At 41.2% G+C, this 19,307-nt stretch overlaps 1 protein-coding gene across 9 annotated transcripts in view; it reads left to right on the top strand.

Moving 5' to 3' along the window:
* The first annotated feature begins 6,585 nt into the window (after positions 1 to 6,585).
* UPF3A (UPF3A regulator of nonsense mediated mRNA decay) overlaps positions 6,586 to 19,307 on the top strand; it is a 35,579-nt gene continuing 22,857 nt past the window's right edge. For 8 of the 9 annotated variants that reach the window (XM_023552658.2, XM_023552660.2, XM_023552659.2 and 5 more), the window contains exons 1-7: positions 6,586 to 6,857; positions 8,447 to 8,553; positions 10,168 to 10,274; positions 12,070 to 12,168; positions 12,288 to 12,398; positions 17,031 to 17,086; positions 17,174 to 17,332. In XM_023552658.2, coding sequence (XP_023408426.1) covers positions 6,609 to 6,857; positions 8,447 to 8,553; positions 10,168 to 10,274; positions 12,070 to 12,168; positions 12,288 to 12,398; positions 17,031 to 17,086; positions 17,174 to 17,332 — 888 coding nt within the window. In that variant the 5' untranslated portion in view covers positions 6,586 to 6,608. Of the gene's footprint in view, positions 6,858 to 8,446; positions 8,554 to 10,167; positions 10,275 to 12,069; positions 12,169 to 12,287; positions 12,399 to 12,488; positions 12,614 to 17,030; positions 17,087 to 17,173; positions 17,333 to 19,307 lie in introns of those variants that run through there. The other variant, XR_010317911.1, reaches the window with a different exon arrangement.

Genomic DNA, 19,307 nt, shown 5'->3' with positions numbered 1-19,307 from the left:
AAGAAGCATTCTGGTTGTACTTCCAAGACAGATTTGTTCGTTCTTTTCACCAGAAAAACCAAACCAAACCCATTGCCGTTGAGTGGCAGTCCATGGTATATTCACTTATCTCTGCCAACACCACAATTCAAAGGTGTCAATTCTTTGGTCTTATGCATTGCCCAGCTTTTGCATGCATACGAAGCGATTGAAAACACCACGGCTTGGGTTAGGCACACCTTAGCCCTCAAGGTGACGTCTTTGTTCTTCAGGGATCCTTAAAGAGATCTCTTGCAGCCGATTTGCACAATGCAATATGTCTTTTGATTTATTGACTATTGCTTCCATGGGTGTTGATTGGGGGTGGGGTAGGTGGGAGGCAAATGAAAGATTGGCACTCCTGTGGGAGTGGAATAATCCAGAATGGCTAGAGCAGAGACTGGCTGAGCAATGGTGGACAGTGCACAGGATGGAAGGCCTTGTAATTGTTCTCAAGGATTTCTGTTAAGGGATGGTAAGCAGAGCTTTGAACCAGTTCATTCTGATTCAGACCCCTGCTGAGAATTTGAATTTCTAACCAGCTCCCTGCTGAGAATTTGCATGTCCAACAAGTCCCCTGCAAGTCATACATAAGAATTACCCAGAGATCTTGTTAAAATGTAGATTCTGATTCAGTATATCTGGGGTGAAAATGCAAATTCTCAGTAGGGGTTCAAACGAATGAACCAGTTCAAAGCCCTGCTTGTAAGTAGGGAAGTGAAATCTATGTGTATTTAAGTGATGATTCTGGCTGCCGTAGAATAGGTTAGTATTAGATGCACAGAAGCTAGCAAGCTAATGTCAGTGAGATATGATGTCAGCTTAGTTTAGGTTGGTGGCAATGGAACTGGGGGAACTGGGCAGATTGAGAAGATATTTAGAAAGAACTAGTGCCAAGGAAGGTCCCTGGGTGGCACAAACAAGTTTGTGCTCTGCTAGCAGTAACCGAAAGGTTGGCGGTTTGAACCCACCCAGCAGCTCCACAGAAGACACAGGCCTGATGATCCGCTTCCATAAAGATAACAGCCAAGAAAACCTTATGAAGCAGTTCTCTGTAACACGCAGGATCGCCATGAGTCAGAAATCAACTTGATGGCACAAGACAGCAACAACAATGCAAAAGAGGTAACTCGATTATAAAAATTGCCTAGAGTCCATAAAACTGAATTTTGTGCTTTGTTGACATAATGATATGAAGATCCTATGAACGAATTTATCTACTTCAAGAAAAAGATAACTAAATTTCTCATGACTGTGCTAAATTGATGATAAAACTCCCTTGCACAGGTGAACAACTCAGATTTTCCTAAAGGTAGACCTGAAACTCAAATAAATACAACTTCGCACTTTTTGTTTTAGGTCATTCCAATGAAGATGATATGTGTCATTGTTGAAAATCATTCCTTTCAAGTGTTTATCGAAGGAGATGTATTATTCTGCTTTTTCATAGAAAAGTATAGTTTTTCCAAGACATTTATTCATAGCCTCATTGACAAATAAGGCATTGTACACAGACTAATTTTCCAGGTACCTGAAACAGTCCCTTTAACACCAATAGTTTTCATCTTAACCTTTCTAAAATGTATTACATATGTTTTCTCTCTCTTAAGCAGACTAATAATGGCTCTCATTTCTTGAGGACCAGCCATTCTTGCATGTGCTAACTCTAGTAAATCTTTTAAGTAAAGCTTAATTACCCCGGTGGTGCAGATACTGTGGCCCAAGTTATGTGACTTGTCCAGTACCACACAGCCAGCAGGTGGCAGAGCTGACATTCAAACCTTGTTCTCTGTCTTGTTTAACCTTTTGAAATTACTCAGCTTGGTCACAGTGTCAGTTACTGCATTGGAATTTTAATGCAGAAATGCATTTAGAGACCGTTGGGGTTCCTTACTGCTATTTAATGTTTTTGAGTTTTCATTTTTTATAGTTTTTCTGTCTCTTTGTCAGACATAACCTGTTCCAATTTTTTGCCTTCCTTCTTTAGCTGGGACTAGAAAATCAAATAACTGAACTTAAAATAATTATTTTAAAACTAAGTAAAAGTGAAGGTCTTCTATTAGTAAAGTGCTGCCCTGAAGTTATTTTTTCATCGTGTTTTCTCATTGATCACCTGTAATGGTTTTCGAGATTCATGGATAGTGACTCCTGGTTAGTGACCCATTGCTATACTGACAGTGCTTTAAGAAATAAAAGGCAGAAGCTTCGAGAAATTTGACTAAGCTGCATCTCAGATCAACAATAGTGTTAACACCAATGTGTGTGACTTCAGCGAGTGTGAAGAAGGGTGTCTAACTGTATGCCAATATTGTTTCTGTTATTACCCAATTCTCTAGTAACATTGCATGTCGTTGTTAGGTGCTGTCAAGTCCATTCTGACTCATAGCGACACCAGGTGCAGGTAGAACTGCCCTATAGGGTTTTCTAGGTTATAATCTTTATGGGAGCAGATCTCCAGAGCTTTCTCCCACGGAGCTGCTGGGTGGGTTCGAACCACCAACCTTACTCAGCAACCGAGCTGCTTAACTGTTTGCGCCACCAGGGCTCCTTGTGTTGCCCAGTTTCCTAAAAATGTGTCCTTGCCAACTGTAACGTAGCCATGTTGTTATCATCAAAGGAAAATTTGAGGTGAAATGTTATGGTCGCCAGCCTCTTGAAATCACTGCCATCTACCAGTTAGATATGGGTTACCATGTAAAGTGTAGCCTTTTATGACAGTCATGTACCCAGAACCACAGTCATTCCAAAATTACTGCTCTGTTTTGGCTGCAAAGTTTTGTGCATACACATAAAGCAAAACATTTTAACAGGTTGGGTAATGTGTAAGAAGCTAGACTTCTTTGTAATACGCTTATTTTCTCACGTAAAATCATAAGCTTCTAAGTGTATTTTGTTCACTCTATCTTGAAATTTGTATTATGAGATCTTATTTAAAGAATAATTTTATCTGACAAACCTGAATTCTAAAATTCTGTAATTTTTATGAAACCATTTATCAGAACATTATTTGTGAATAATAACAAAGTGAAAAATCAGAGTTTTAAAACATGGACAGTGGTAGCTCTTGGGAAAAAATATTTGGGCATTTTGCTAGCCAGATTTACAAGAAATACACATTCTTACTATTTGGAAAAAGAAATGAGATTTGATTTTTAAAACAACTTTATCAGGATTTAATTCACATACCATACAATTCACTCATTTAAAGTTTACAGTCCAGTGGTTTTTAATATATGCAGAGTTGTGTAACCTTCACCATGTTAATTTCAAAACACTTTCATCACCCCAAAAAAGAAACCTTGTACCGATGAGCAGTCCTCCCTGTCCCCTCCCTCACAGTCGTAGGCAACCACCAGTTTACTTTCTGTATCTAGTGATTTGCCTATTATGGACATTTCATGTAGAGGGCATCATACCATAAGTGGCCTTTTATGACTGGCTTCTTTCACCTAGCATAATATTTTCAAAGTTCAAGGTAGCGTTGTAAAGTGTATCAGTACTTTATTCTTTTTAATGGCTGAATACTATTCCACTTTGTTTTGTTTCCCAAAGCAGCTGCACCATTCTGTGTTCCCACTAGCGGTATATGAGGATTCCAATTTCTCCACATATTCACCAACACTCATTATTTGTCTTTTTTCGATTCTAGCCATTCGAGTGGGTGTGAAGTGGCATCTCATTGTAGTTTTAATTTGCGTTTCTCTGATGACTAATAAGGTTGATTCATGTGCTTATTGACCATTTGTGTATCTTCTTTGGAGAAATGTCTATTCAGATCTTTTTCACATTTTTTAACTGAGTTGTCTTTTTACTATTGACTTTTAATAGCTCTTTATATATTCTCGTAAGTTTCTTGTCAGATGCATGATTTGCAAACGTTTTCTCCCATTCCGTGGGTTGTCTTTTCATTTTCTTGGTGATGTCCTTATAAGCAAAAAAGTTTTTAATTTGATAAAGTCCAACTTATTTGTTGTCATTGTGCATTTGGTGTCGTATCTAAGAAACAGTTGCCTTATCCAAGCTCATGAAGATGTACTCCCACGTTTTCTTCTGTTTTATGATTTTAACTCTTACATTTAAATCTGTGATCCATTTTGTGTGTGTGTGTGTGTGTGGTGTGAGGTAGGGATCCAACTTCATTCTTTTATATTTGGAGATCCAGCTATCCCAGCCCCACCTGTTGGAAAGACTGTTCCTCTCCATTAAATTGTCTCGGCACGCTTATCAAAATCAATTGACCATAAATGTAAGGGTTTTCTTCTAGACTCTCAATTCCATTCAGTATACAGGGAGTATACTGTAGATATTTTGAAGGAGAAAAAATAAATGGGCCAAGTCATGTGAAAAAGACAAAGAAATATGATACTTGTTCTGCAAGAGCTTATGTTTTGTATGTTTCAGCAAACGTGGGTACCTGTTAGGTGCCAGATACAGACCTGGGCTGGGGAGGAATAAATGAATAAATTCATAGTTTCTGTTTTCAGTGAAGTCCCAGTTCTGAGTGGAAACTGCACAGAAAGTACCTCAACCCTTAGAGTACAATGTAGTAAATAGAGAAAGGGAGGTATGCTCAAGGTTCTGTGGAAGCTCAAATGAAGGGCCCTCACCTTGACTGGGATTCTGTTGGTCTGAGAGAACGTAAGAAAGGTGGACAGAACATTCTAAGCAGAGGGCATAGCATAAGTCCTGACTATAGTGGTGGTGGGAGACAAAATATGAACACAAGAAATATAAGACATTGCATATGCTTTGACCTAATGAGAAGTGGGAATGAGTTCTTTCCTCCACTTGACAATTTTTGTGAGTTTTAGCTCAGTAATAAAGGAATTCCTCTGGAGCAAAAGTGCTTCAGTAAGATTATTTTATAGACAGGAGGTGTGAGGTTCAGAATCCCTTTTATTATCCCAATTTGGAAACATGACAAAAAACTAAAATCCTGAGTTTGGTGATAGTTTAATCTGAAAAATATTTAAAAAGAGGGAAGACCTGCAAATAGAGAGTAGTTTTAAAAACATATATATTCAAAATATATGTTCTGTATTTAAAGACTGCTGACACATCCCAAATTTAAAAAGTTTCCTTTTTTTTTTTTTGCCATCAGCAACCCTCTAATTATTCTGCTCCTACTTCCCACTCACACTATAAAAGATTTTGTCTGGCAATCACATTTTCCCACTTTTTATCAAAGATAACACACTGTCAGAGCTTTTGATCCACATAGCTTTATCATATACTAAATTGATTTGAGACAAAAGGAAAAAAGCTGTTGGCCTAGCCTGTGCCACCTTATCATAGGTGCATTTCTAATAGTATTCCTTTAGGTTTTATGGATTACTGAAAAGAGCTCCTGGCCACCTTTGTGGGGTTTTAGAGAACTCAGGTTTGGAACCACTTTATGAGCCTTTTGGCCGATTTAAAATATCACATATCAAATGTGGTCACAGATAGTGGCTACAACACTGGATTGAGCTAAGAAACCTGGATTTACTTCCGGTTGACTGCCAGTGACTCCTGTAAATCTCTTAATCTGTCAATCTCTCAGTGCTTCAGCTGCTCCATTCTCTAGTCGTTTGTGTGTGTCCTTGAAACTCTTGAAAGAAATGTGTTATAAGTTAAAAAACACGAGAAAATAGCAAAAAAAAAATGGAATTTCAAGATAACTTCCAAATGATGCTAATCAAAAGTGTTACTGGCTGCTTGTTTGTTAAAAAGTAAATGTGAACCCAGTTTTAATGTCCCATTAGCTGGAAGCCTTGAAGAGCTGAATAAAAATTATACTGGAAAACCTTAAGGCCCAGTATTTCTGGAAGCATTTATTTTATCCCGTATAAGAAAGCCATGTACCAACTTGCGTCAGCCACTGGACCCTTTTTTTTTTTAACTGTAATTGCTGTTCTTTAATAAAATGTTCAAATATCTTTGGAAAAGAAGAAAACTGTAAATATTCAGCACACGTATTTCTCAGGAATGTTTCGCCCAACAGCCTTCTATGTTTAGCCTTCTATTTGGGGAACTGAGATTCAGCAATGCAGACCCAATTTTATGAGCTCCTGCTTACGCCAAAAATTCTCTGGTTCTGAATTTCTGTGGAGCTGTGCCTGTCACCTGACCAGCTGAACCGTTTAGTGGCCAAGAAGCTAAAAAGAGGAGATGCCATTATTCCCTTCTTCCTTCTAGTTTCCCGGCTTCTTGCATGCGGAAAGCGGGTGCAATCCCAGCCACCGCCGCGCCATCTCTGTAAACCAGTGTTTCTCCAAGTGCCCCGCACGCAGGACCACTGTCAGGGCACACCTGGGGTGCTAGCTGAAAGCGAAGGCTCCAGGGCCACACCTGAACCCACTGTGTCAACCTCTGGTACCTGGCCCCAGAGTCTCGCCCCGGCCTCGCCGCACACCCCTCTCCCTCCCTCGGTTCCCCTGCCCCGGGGTGGGCGTGCTCCCGGGCCTGGGGACGGACGTGCAAAGCCGTGGGAAGGGGCAGAGGCGAGAGGGGTGCGGGCGATCGAGAAAACGTGGCATTCTCGCGAGGTTTCGGCCGAACTCTCGGGGTCGGGGGAGGCGGGGAGGCGGCTGCCCCGAAGCGGCTGCGAGATGCGCTCGGAGAAGGAGGCGGCTGGTGGCGCCGGGGCGACCGGGGCTGCAGTGGCAGCTCGAGGCTCGAGTGGGAGGGAGAAGCCGTCAGCGCCCACTCCCCGCGGGGGGCCGGCCATGGAGGTCCAGTTCCGCTGGGAGTCGCCGCGGCGAGAGCCCGAAATGCCGTCTGCCTCCGCCTCCAGCTGTAGGGGTGGTGGGGGCGGGGCGGGCAAACCTCGCGAGGAGAAGAGGACGGTTCTGAGCAAGGTCCGGGAAGGGGGCGGGGCGAGGACGGGGGAAGGGGAGGGGCGGGGCGAGGACGGGGGCGAGGCGGGGCGGTGAGGGGGCGGGGTGAGGACTGGGGAGGGGCGGGGCGAGGACTACGGAGGGGCGGAGCATCTTCAGGACCCCGGAGAGCGCCCGGGCAGGTCTCTGATAAGCGACTGACAAGAGTTGGGGAAAGGGATGCTGAGGGAGACAAAGTTTCCTGCACTTTCTGACTTGATCTTTTCCGACTCAGAGGAAGAAGAGCCATTTAAGTGAATATATTAAAAAAAAAACAAGCCGTTTGCCGTGGAGTCGATTCCGACTCATAGAGATCCTATAGGACAGAGTAGAACTGCCCCATAGGGTTTGGCTGGTGGATTCAAACTGTTGATCTTTTGGTCAGCAGCCGAGCACTTAACCGCTGCCCCATATTTTTCAGATGGATTTAGAATCCTTGGCTTACCACCATCAGACAGCGTGTTCAAAGCAAGAAATTTCACTCCTTCTACCCCTTCTTCCTTCCCACCCCGTACTATTTCCGGTTCCAAACCGACATTATTACTAATGACCACCCCTCTAGATAGGATTTAAAGACGCCTCAAAATCTGAAACATGAGACTGCTGAGAAGCCCCCAAACGGGTCACACGAAGGTAGACGATTACTTAGTTGGCAGAGTCACATTCAGAAGGCTGGTACATACCGATCTAATCAAATAAAGATTTCCAGAGAGGAACTGGAAATGGCCACTGCAGAAAAGGATTACCAGATAACCCTGATATTACTAGCATAAGAGACAGAGAAGGATGAACGAACACTGGAGAAAGAACTGCCAGTAATACGTATCAGAGAGGTGAAAGTGCCCACCACAGGCAGCCAAAGTGCTGCAGGTCGTGAAGCTGGCCAAGAACTCCTACTGGCAACAAGAACAAATACACTTTACTTTTTATTGCTTGCATTTCTCTGAATGTGTTTTCCCTTCTAATACTAATTAAGGTAGAGTGTGGAGAAGATTTTATTTTTCAGTGCTGGCACAAACAGTACATATCATATGCCAGCAGTTTTCTCGATGTAGTAATAAAATGCTTACATGAAAAAGAGCTGTGTTATACACAGCCTTTTCTGACCTCACTGATAACTTTTAAATTACTCAGCCATCTGTACCCTTTGACCACCGTGTTCTCTGTGCATGTATGTCTTAACCTTTTTTCTGTGTGTGTTTCTGTTGGACTCCTGGTTTAGATTTTCCTCTGTGCATAAATATAGGGGATCAAGCATTCCAACAATTGACACTTAATAAAACCCATTAATAGTGAAAACAAAATCCAGTCAGCATCGGTTTTACCTTGGTGCTCCTCAGGTCGTCATACAGTTTTACCTTGGTGCTCCTCAGGTTGTCATACAGTTTTATCTTGGTGCTCCTCAGGTTGTCATATGGTTTTACCTTGGTGCTCTTCAGGTTGTCATACTGTTTTACCTTGGTGCTTCTCAGGTTGTCATACAGTTTTACCTTGGTGCTCCTCAGGTTGTCATACGGTTTTACCTTGGTGCTCCTCAGGTTGTCATACGGTTTTATCTTGGTGCTCCTCAGGTTGTCATACGGCGGCTTCCTCCCAGTCTCACCAAGGAGCAGCTGGACGAGCAGCTACATCCGCTTCCTGCACACGACTATTTTGAGTTCTGTACTGCCAATCTTAGGTGAGGAGACACGTTAAGCTTCAACATTAAACAGCTGAGAGGTGTTGTCAGTTGATGGGCAGTTGTTATAGATAAGGGAAGGCATCCTTTTTTCCATATTCTCTACCAAATGTCCGCAGAAATCGGTACCGTTCTTTATTTTTGCAGCTCACTTCTAAGTAGGCAGATTACTAAAAAAAAAAAAAATTTTCCCCTAAAATAGAATTTTGGAATATACTTCTACTGTCACCACCAGAGTATAAAAGGAAAAACAGATTTACACCATTATTACTTAGCTTTTGAACCTTGTTTCCTGTAGCTTGTTAAAGTAAATTATGTTGAGATATCACAAAATAAATGAGTATGTTATAAATGTGTAACCTGGGGAATTTTCACAAGTGAACAAGCTTATGTAAGTAGGTGTCAGTTACATAAAGAAGCCAAATATTTCCAGGACCCCAAAAGCCCCTTGTGCTCGGTTCTATCACTAACAGCCTCCCCTGCCAATTGTATCTTTTTCAGCACTCTTTTACAGTTTGATAATAGGATGACTAGCCTCACTTTAACACTTACTAATCTCCTTCTTAAAAGAGAGGCGACCTCAGCTCACACCTTTAACAGACAACAGGGCAGCTAGAATTTTGTGATTTTTCACTATATTATTGTCTTCGTTATCATAATTTCCCATTTATGGTAGTCATGTAAACTTTCCTTTTGAATAAATGCACGCATTTAAGTTAAAAAAAAAAGATCCATTCAGAGAAAAATATTACTAACAGGCAAACATAGATGTAGTGAAAAACAAAGGTGGTTTTCAAATGACTGAAGTTGAGGAAAATACTGGTATGTTAAAAGAGAACAAGCCTGGGAACTAGAATGATCTAGACTGGAACCCCAGTCCCACCTTTTAACTAACCATACCCTCTAAACCCCAAAAAAAACCACTGCCGTCGAATTAATTCTGACTTCTAATGATCCCATAGGACAGAGCAGAACCGCCCCATAGTGTTTCTAAGGAGCAGCTGGTAGATTGGAACCTTTTGGTTAGCAGCTGAGCTCTTAACCACTGCACCACCAGGGCTGCACCGTACGCTTGACAAGCACCTGATTTCTCTGAGCTTCAGTGTTCTCATCTGTAATATGGATCGAAAGCACCTTTCTGTGAAGGAAACTGGGTCGCTGTGGGACAGAGGAAAAAGCTTAATTCTTCCAGTAGACCCCACTGAGCCTTTTGAATTCTGTACCATGTGCTACAATAAATACTCCTAAAATATCTAAAAGTGTTCTCTAAATAGTAAAGAATCCCTTTTACAATATAAATAAATCATGATTAGAGTTCTATGCCAGTTGTGACTCATAATGTAGGAATAACATTTTCTTTGGTGTTTTAACCTCTGAAGACCAGTATTTTAATCCTGGCTTTGTGCAATAAACAAACTGTCTCTAAATTGCCCCCCAGGTCATTAACAATATCTGTTAACTTCCCCCCCGAAAGAATATCCAGATTATTAAAAATAACTAAGACATTCTTTGGCATAAAGGCTTTATCTGAAGGAGTTTGTTGTGTCCAGAAAAGAAAAAGGCAAAATTAAAGAGATCTTGTATTTTTTTACTAACCATTATCTCTTATTTCAGTCTTTATCCTCATCTCTACTCAAGAGCATACATTAATTTTAGAAATCCTGATGACATCCTTCTTTTTAGAGATCGTTTTGATGGATATATCTTCATTGACAGTAAAGGTTGGATCTTTGGTTTTTAAGTCTTTATTGTAATCTCAGTATATTAATGAAATTTTGCTGGAATATTTGTGAAATTTAATTAAGATGTTCTCAGATATTAATCTAAAATAAGTTCATAAATAGAGAACTCACCAGTCTGTTTCGTTCCTTTCTTCTCTCTACTTTATTGAGATACGTATTTTTAGAATATGGGCTTTTTTCTTCTTTTCCATGATTATTATAAGAAATTGAAACTCATTACAGGCTTAGCAGAAATGTATTTTCCGGTTTGACAAAAATGATGTCAAGAAGGCCACTTGGGAAAATATTTCTGATTGTTTGTTGATAGAAAACACTTGAATTTTTGGTGACAGTCCTTTTGTTTTAAAGTGACAATGCTTCCAGATAAGCCGTGGGGAAGACCTTTGAATGCTCTGTGCGTGGCTGTGTTAGGGAAGGAGCACCATGCTCACAAAGTCAGAGTCTGTCATCTTTGCAAAAATCATAGTCACGGAGGGACACCTCAGGGGGATAAGACTGTAATAGGGAACGTCATTTATGGACTGTTACAGTGTTGCCTGCAGCCATGATGATATTTACTCCTGTAGTGAACGGTTCCACTTCCCTGTCCTTTTTGGGCTCTCACATCTTTCTGCTCCTCTCCTGTCTGTCTGCCAGCTGTGGTATCCACTGCCGTCAAGTCTGTGTTCCTTTCACGGCAAATTGTTTTCTACTGTCCCCTCACCAGCCAACCTCTTCCACTCCCTTCCCACCCCCACTACTGATTGTTTTTTTTCTTCTCTTCTGCTGTGGGGTAAAAAAAACTAGAAAAGGTTGTTAAAGCGTAATTTGGCAGAGGGCTGAAAGGTTTCTCCTGTGAGGAAAAAAGTTTAACGCTTGGACTGTTCGACTGCTCATTTCTTCAGTAATTCATTTAATAAGTATCTACTACATAGCAGGCACAGCAGAAGGCATTGTGGACGCAGCAGTGGATCAGACAGTCCCTACAGGTCCAAAGAAAGACCTGCTTTCTTCCCGTTTCTTGCCCTTACTCTGGATAGTTGAGGTTAGCACAAAAATGTCTTCCAGATAAATGAGGGTACAGTATCATAGTCAACGGGCCATTACTAATAAGTCTAAAAATGATTATTCAGTGGGTTTAGTACTGAGGTAGTAGTGTTCTGTTTGTGGGTTAAGCATATAGCAGATTCTTAGTGAAAGTGTGTGTGTGTGTGTGTGTGTGTGTGTGTGTTGGTTTTCCCCAACATAACAACAAAATCTTACCTGGAATATTACACGTATTCTTTTTAAGTCCCTTTTTAAAGCCATATGTTCCCTCTCAACAAAGTAATTTTCTTGAACTCACATAGCAGATTGATAATTGGGTTAACCTTTTAAAAATTGAAAGTTTTAAAAAATGTAGCCAAGAGGCTTGGCTATTTAAAGGTATTCTATGTTAAATTATTTTTGGAGGGGGCCAGGTTTATTGAGGTACAGATCACATATGGTCAAATTTGCCCTTTTAAAGCATACACTTTGATGAATTTTGGATATACACAGTCATATAACCACTACTACAACATAATGAATTGTTTTATTTAATAAATAATTACTCTTCCTGTTACCAGTTTATCTTTTGTTTAAATCTGGAATTTAACATGCCAAGGGTACTTGAAAATATATTAGATTATAATTTAAACAGTAATAATACATTATCATTGTTACACTTAACCCTGTAAGCAAACTACATTGTTATTTTCCAAAACGAATGTCGTAGAATTTCAGAATGGTTTTTGGAATTTGTTTTCTATTAAAGGGTTAGAATACCCTGCAGTAGTAGAGTTTGCTCCATTCCAAAAGATATCCAAAAAGAAGCTAAAGAAAAAAGATGCCAAAACTGGAAGCATCGAAGATGGTAAGCTGTTTTTTAAATACTGGATCAGGACACCACCAAATTAAATATACCGATCAGATAGAGGTCCTCTCCCGTCTATGTAGAGGAGTATTTTTCTTGTCTTCTTTTTTTTAATACAGATCCAGACTATAAGAAGTTTTTAGAAGTGTACTCTATGGAAGAAGAGAAAACTAGTGCCAATCCTGAAACTCTTCTGGGAGAGATAGAGGCAAAGACAAGAGAACTCATCGGTCTGTTTCCTTCATTTCTTCTCTCTAATTTAGAGTGTATACTTTTTTCTTTCTTCCATGATTATTATAAAAAATTGAAACTTGTTACAGGCTTAGCAGAGATGTATTTTCCAGTTTGACAAAAATGATGGCAAGAAGGCATCTTTGCACAGAGCGCAGTCACAGAGGGACGCCTCAGGGGCCCATAGAAATGAAACCTTTTGCTTAAGTATGAGGTAATCTTACTGCTCTTTAAAAATTTATCAAGCACCCTGAGCAAACCAAACAAACTAGTGAATAAACCCTGAGGGACCACAGGATCTGGTTTAAATCCTGGCCTTTGTCCCTACACCCACAAATGGTATTTTTAGAAATGATTAACTCCTAGGTTTTTTTCCAATTGCCTTTGAGTCAACTCTGAGTCCTTTTGACCCCATGTGACTCCTGTCTCCTAGTAGCAGTCCCCAGAAATCTCAAGAGTAGATGTCAGACACTTTTAGCCATCAACAGGCAAGCTGCTTGTAGTTCCCGCACATATCTTAGAATGCCTCTCTTCTCTCTTTTTCTGCGGAATGCTAGGTCTGTTCTCAGGGCCTCAATGCTCCTTCCTCTGGCCCTTCCCAGCCTACTTCATCACCGTGGCTCTCTCTTACTCAATCTTTAAGACTGATATGACATGACAGTTACATTGTCTATTGTTTATCTGTTTATTTGTCAATCCCCCCTCCACATAGACACTCTTCTGGGTCCATTTCCACTTTTCCGCAACTGAGCTGTATTTTCATCTCTGTGGTGCCAGCATGTGGTACAGTGCTTAGAAAAGCTTAGGTATTAAGTAAATGTTTGTTGACTAAATTGAATGGTTAACGTTATTGACATAGAGTCTACTCACCTTCTAAGTCCGAATCAACTCAACAGCAATGGGTTTGGTTTTAGTTGGTTACCCTTCTTCATTTGGAGCCCTCGTGGCATAGTGGTTAAGAACTCGGGCTACTAACCAAAAGGTTGGTGGTTCAAATCCACCAGCCTCTCTTTGGAAACCCTGTGGGGCAGTTCTTCTCTGTCATATAGGGTCACTATGAGTCGAGATCAACTCCATGGCACACAACAACAACAACCTTCAGAGCCGGAATTGACTCAGTGGTAACGGGTTTGGTTTTGGTTCGTTAACCTTCGTTAGTGTAGTAATGAAGTTTTTATATTTTATATTAGCTGAATCAGGGTGTGGCTAAAAGAATTCTTAATCACAAAAAGTAAATATTTATTAAGATATGCTTATGATGCATTTACTAGTTTTTATTGAACACGTGCTGACGGGCTACCAACTCTGAGCAGGTACTGTTCTGGGCACTGGGAATGTAGTGATGACAAAGGTAGACGAGGCCTCTGTCCTTGTGTAGCTGCCCTTTTATTGGGGATGATAGGTAGTAACTGCATGCAGAAATAAACCAGCAGGAGCACCTCAGTCTGTGAGAAGTGCCACACATGTAATGAAATAGAATAATGGAATAAAGAGAGTACTCAGAAAGGCCCTTCTGAGGAGATGCTATTTGAGCTGAGACCAGAACATCAGAAGCCAGCTGTGCTGAGAGATGGAAGAAGAGAGAACTGTAAACACAAGGGACTGGAGGCTAGAGCTAACGCTGGGACGTAGGAAAGGAATGAAAGTTTGTATGGTTAGCACATAACAGGCAGGGGACAGAGTAGCTGGAGAGATAGGTTGGTTAGATCGTGTAGAGCTTGGTGGGCTGTGCTAAGAAGTTTGGATTTTTTTTTTTTTTTAAGGAACTTTGGATTTTATTCCAGGGCAACTGGAAACTATTGGGGGAGCTACCTGAAGGGGAGCGATCTGATTTAGTTTTTCCCAGAACTCTGGTGCTCCACACATGGTGGATACCAGGGGAAGCAGCAGGATCACTGGTCCGGAGGCTTTTACTGCAGCCCAGGAAAGTGGTGAAGGTTGCTGGTACTAGGCTGGTAAATCCAGGATGCCTTCTGGAGTTGGAGCTGACAGGACTGACTGGTGGATTGGCTGAAGGAGACAAAGAGATGAAAGACTCTAAGACTCCAAGGTGTTTGACCTGAGCAGATCAGCGGATGGGGGCAGCGTTACTGACATGGGGAGAGCAGTGTTGGGGACAAAAGTGAGATTTCAGTTCAGAATATGTTACATTTAAGAAGAGGTCAAAGAAAAGCAAATTAGAAATGATTTACAGAAGTAGCCCTTCCCTTCCCCCATTTCTTTTCCACTTCGTTTTAAATGTCCCTTCGTACAGCATAAGTAAAGGAAGAGAACAGGGTTCTGTCATACCACTGCAGGATCGACACATCTTTGAAGGTGGACCCTGTAGGGAGACTCATGCCATCCAGCAAAGTCCGACTGTGCTCCTGGGGAATAGCGGCATGTCTCATTCGTCTCTATTCCCAGCACCTTGCTCGGCCTGGTGCACAGTTGGTATTTAATTTTTTGGTTTTGTTTTGTTTGTGGTAAACACCAGGAGCCCTGGCGGCACAGCAGTTAAGTGCTCAGCTGCTAACTGAAAGGTGGGCGGTTTGAACCAACCCGCCACGCTATGGGAAAAAAAGGTAGCAGTCTGCTTCTTTAAAGATTACGGCCTTGGAAACCCTATGGGGCAGTTCTGCTCTGCCCTCTAGGGCTGTTAGGAGTTGAATTGACTCCATCGCAATGGGTAAACACATACATAACAAAACATTTGCCATTTTGACATTTTTTACAAGTACAATTCAGTGACATTGATTGTGTTCATCATGTCATTCATCCATCACCTTTCCAATTTTTTCCCACCAAAATCACACGAATTTTGGATGATTTAACTGTTACAGCTGCTGATCGTTGACTTCCATGAGTCAGCTCTACTCATCCTGAGCTCAAGTTCATGGTTGACCCAGGAGCCACCCCAGCGGGAAGCAGGGTTCTCATGGCACGTTGCACTTGTCATAAAAGTGCAGGTGGTTGTACCCTTGTCAGTTCTCAGTACAGCTGGCCCACCTGAAGCAGAGCTGGCTGGCCATCTCCCCAACTCGAAAGCCTGTTTAGTTCCAAAAGCCTGCTGGAGGATACCAGAGAAGCCTAGAGTACTTGTTCTTCTTGATGGAATGGATCTCTTTAAAAATCTGATAAAAGTTTTTCTTTAGAAAATACCCATAGGCATAATTATACAACATTTTACACATAATTTCAAAGTGTTCATGAATCCTGCATTCCAAATTAAGAACCCCAGCCCAGGGACTCTCCTGTAATTCCTGAATAGGCCACATGGTCCTGGTTAATTCCTGTTCCTAGGAGTTCTGGCAATGTCATGTCAGCCTTCAGGTGTGTTATGGATTGAATTGTATCCCCCCAAAATGTGTGTCTACTTGGCTAGGCCATGATTCCCAGTATCATGTGGTTGCCCTCCATTTTGTGATCTGCTGTATTTATCCTGTGTGTTGTAAATCCTACCTCTGTGATGTTAGTGAGGCAGGATTAGCGGCAGATACATTAATGAGGCGGGATGCAATCTACGGGATTAGGTTGTATCTTGAAAGAGAAGCAAGCAGAGAGGAGAGGGACCTCCTCCCATCAAGAAAGAAACACCAGGAGTGGAGTGTGTCCTTTGGACCCAGGGTCCCTGTGCTGAGAGGCTCGTAGACCAGGGGAAGATCGATGACGAGGACCTTCCCCCAGAGCCGACAGAGAGAGAAAACCTTCCCCTGGAGCTGGCGCCCTGAATTTGGACTTCTAGCCTCCTAGACTGTGAGAGATGAAATTTCTGTTTGTTAAAGCCATCCACTTGTGGCATTTCTGTTACGGCAGCCGTAGATGACTGAGGCAAGGTGCAGCCAGTGATTCATCCCTTCGCATTTAATCTGTGATCTCTAAGACCTGGAGAATAGATGCAAATCATCTTCCACTTACCTCCCTAAGCCCTGAATTTGCCATTCAGACCACCTCATCCTCAAACTTTGGAGACCACGGATAACCCAGACCTCTTGGAGCTAGTCCATCTTATATATGTATCTGTCAGCCTGCTGCATGTTTGAGCAGCCAGAATCCAGATCAAATCATACCCATGCAATATAAAAATTGAGAATCAGAGTTAGCGTTGGTGGAAACATTCATTCCTCATTACATGGTGCCTTTTGGATCACTAATGGCATAAGGAGCCATTTTCTACACCAGAGTGATTCTGCTTTATGGAGTGTTTGTTATAAGAAATTACAAGAATCTAGATTGGGTAAATTCATTATCTGGAGAGCAGACTAGGAAGAAATTCCTAGAATATGTGTTAAATAAAAGTGAACATAGAAATACATTATTTAATGATTTAAAATATCTGCAAAAAATGTGAAGAGAGATTTGTAACTTTGGGGAAGTTTAAAACATTGTATTCATTTTACTTTTTGTTTTTATACCGTGTTTTTGAGTAATGTATTAAGACACCTTTAAGAATCAGGAGTTAAATACCTACCGTGTATAGAATTGTCAGTATCCTCACATTACTTGACTATATGGTGATGGAATAAGAATGCCCCAGGATACAATGTATGCTCATGTAGATTTAAAAAACAATGTTAAAGGTTAAATTGAAAACACATATTTAAAACTGAAAATTTTTATTTTACAAGTTAAATACAATTTTTTTGTTTTAGCTAGAAGAACCACACCTCTTTTGGAGTACATTAAAAATAGAAAATTAGAAAAGCAGGTAGGTCTGACCTTTCGTCTGATGAATACTTCCTGCTTTTACCATGTTCTTCAGATAATTTATACACGTACTTTTCCATAACTTTAGCGAATTCGAGAAGAGAAGCGAGAAGAACGAAGGAGGAGGGAGTTAGAAAAGAAACGCTTGCGGGAAGAGGAGAAAAGAAAAAGAAGAGAAGAAGAAAGATATAAAAGAAAAGAGGCAGACAAACAAAAGAAAATTGTTGAGAAAGAAATAAGGATCAAGGTAATTTTGAACATTTTATTTTTCCAAAAATAATTCTGTTCTACTAACTATACCTTTTAGATATTTTAACTTTTGTTTTCAAGACATTTTCGCTTAACCTATTCTTTTGTTATATAGAAAAACAGTAGCTTTCAGACCGTGTTCCACAAAGCCCTAGGAGTTCCTCAGCCATGCCCTGCGGACCTTGGGAGGACGGGGGGTTGGGTGGGAGAGTAAAGAAGGACCACCTAGACTGGGTGTGAAGCAGGGAATACTTCACGCAAAGCAAACCAGTTGTCGTCCGGTTGATTTCAACTCATGATGACCCTGTGTGTATCAGAGCAGAACTGAGCTTCATCAGGTTTTCAGTGGCTGATTTTTCAAAAGTAGATTACCAGGCCTTTCTCCTGAGGTGTCTCTGGGTGAACTTGAACCTCTAGCCTTTTGGTTGGCAGCCAAGCACATTAGCTATTTGCACCACCCAGGGAATCCTCACCCAGAGTAGCCCCAATGTTAAATGTTACATATCTGGCATCTGCTTAAATTTTTTTTTAAAGCAAAGGTTTCCTGACTGAGAAATATACCCACATTGGAAAACCACTGGCTCGGCACATACCAGCCTTTCTACGTGAAGGCTAACTCGTAGAGTAAGCTTGGGTCGTTTCCTTCGTGGCGGCAGCAATGGGTTTCTACATCGCTTGTCCAGTTTCTCCTGTGACTGATGCGTTTGTTTAGGAGGCTGGTTTAATGCGTGTTGTTGTGTGCTGTCGAGTCAATTCTGGCTCATAGTGACCCTACAGGACAGAGTAGAGCTGCCCCCTAGGATTTCCTAAGCTACAGTCTTTCTGGGAGCAGTTTGCCAGGTCTTTTCTCCTGTAGAGTGGCTGGTGGGTTCAAATCACCAACCTTTCAGTTAGCAGCCGAGTGCCTAACCACTGCCTCCAGGGCTCCTCGTTTAATGCATAGAGGGCGTTTTTCTCTGTGCAGAATGTATTGGCCCAAACTGGGATCAGTCCTTATCTTTCTAGTACTCTGCTCAGATGACATGATTAAGTCTAAATTTCAGCCTGAAGTTTCTCTTACTTCTCGCAGGAAAGATGTAAGGTCCTTTATAGGGATTCAAAAGGAACCCTGGCGACGCGATGTTAAGAGCACTTAGCTGCTAACTGGAAGGTCAGTGGTTTGAACCTGCCATCTACTCTGAGGGAGAAAGATGTGGCAATTTGCTTCCATAAAGATATACAGCCTTGGAAACTCTATGGAGCAGTTCTACTCCGTTCTGTAGGGTCACTATGAGTCAAAATCAACACAATGGCAATGAGTTTTGGAGATAGGGATTCAATAAAATCATATAAAGAAAAGAATAAAATGTCAGGACTTGGGAAAAGACACACTGGAAATGGAAGGATGGGGGAAGAGATCACAGATAACTGAACCGTAGATTAGTTTCTCTTATTCTCAATAGTCAGAAGCAGAAAAGTGGATCAGAAATATAGTTTTCATTATCCATGATGAGACAACATAACTAGTTCTTCAAGGGATGCAAATTTTTCCCTAGGGACTCACTCTAAAATAATTTCTCCATAAGTAATCCTGTGGGGTTCATTAGCGATGGAGGGAATAATTTCTTAACAATAGTTCTACAAAAACATCCAACCATTTGTATTAGACAGGATTGGCTAGGTTACGCTGCAGTAACAAGTAGTCTCAAAATCTCATTGGTTTAACATAACTGAAGTTTATTTCTTGTTCACGTTACACGTTCATTTCTTGTCCATTGTGCATTGGCAGATAGGTTCTGCTCATTGTAGTCATTCAGTGACCCAGACTGGTAGATGCTCCATTTTGGCATTTGCTTCCATGATCTTCAGGACAGGGGAAGGGAATGTGTAACATGACAGACTGTGCACTAGTTCTTAAAACTTTCACATGGAAGTGACACTTCTTACTTCTGAGTACATTTTATTGGCCAAAACAAGATACACGGCCCCACTTA

The sequence above is a fragment of the Loxodonta africana genome, chromosome 15 (assembly GCF_030014295.1).
Source record: "Loxodonta africana isolate mLoxAfr1 chromosome 15, mLoxAfr1.hap2, whole genome shotgun sequence".
NCBI classification, from domain to species: Eukaryota; Metazoa; Chordata; class Mammalia; order Proboscidea; family Elephantidae; genus Loxodonta; species Loxodonta africana.
Note: the sequence above shows the minus strand (reverse complement) of the source record. Positions and strands in the feature narration are given on the sequence as shown.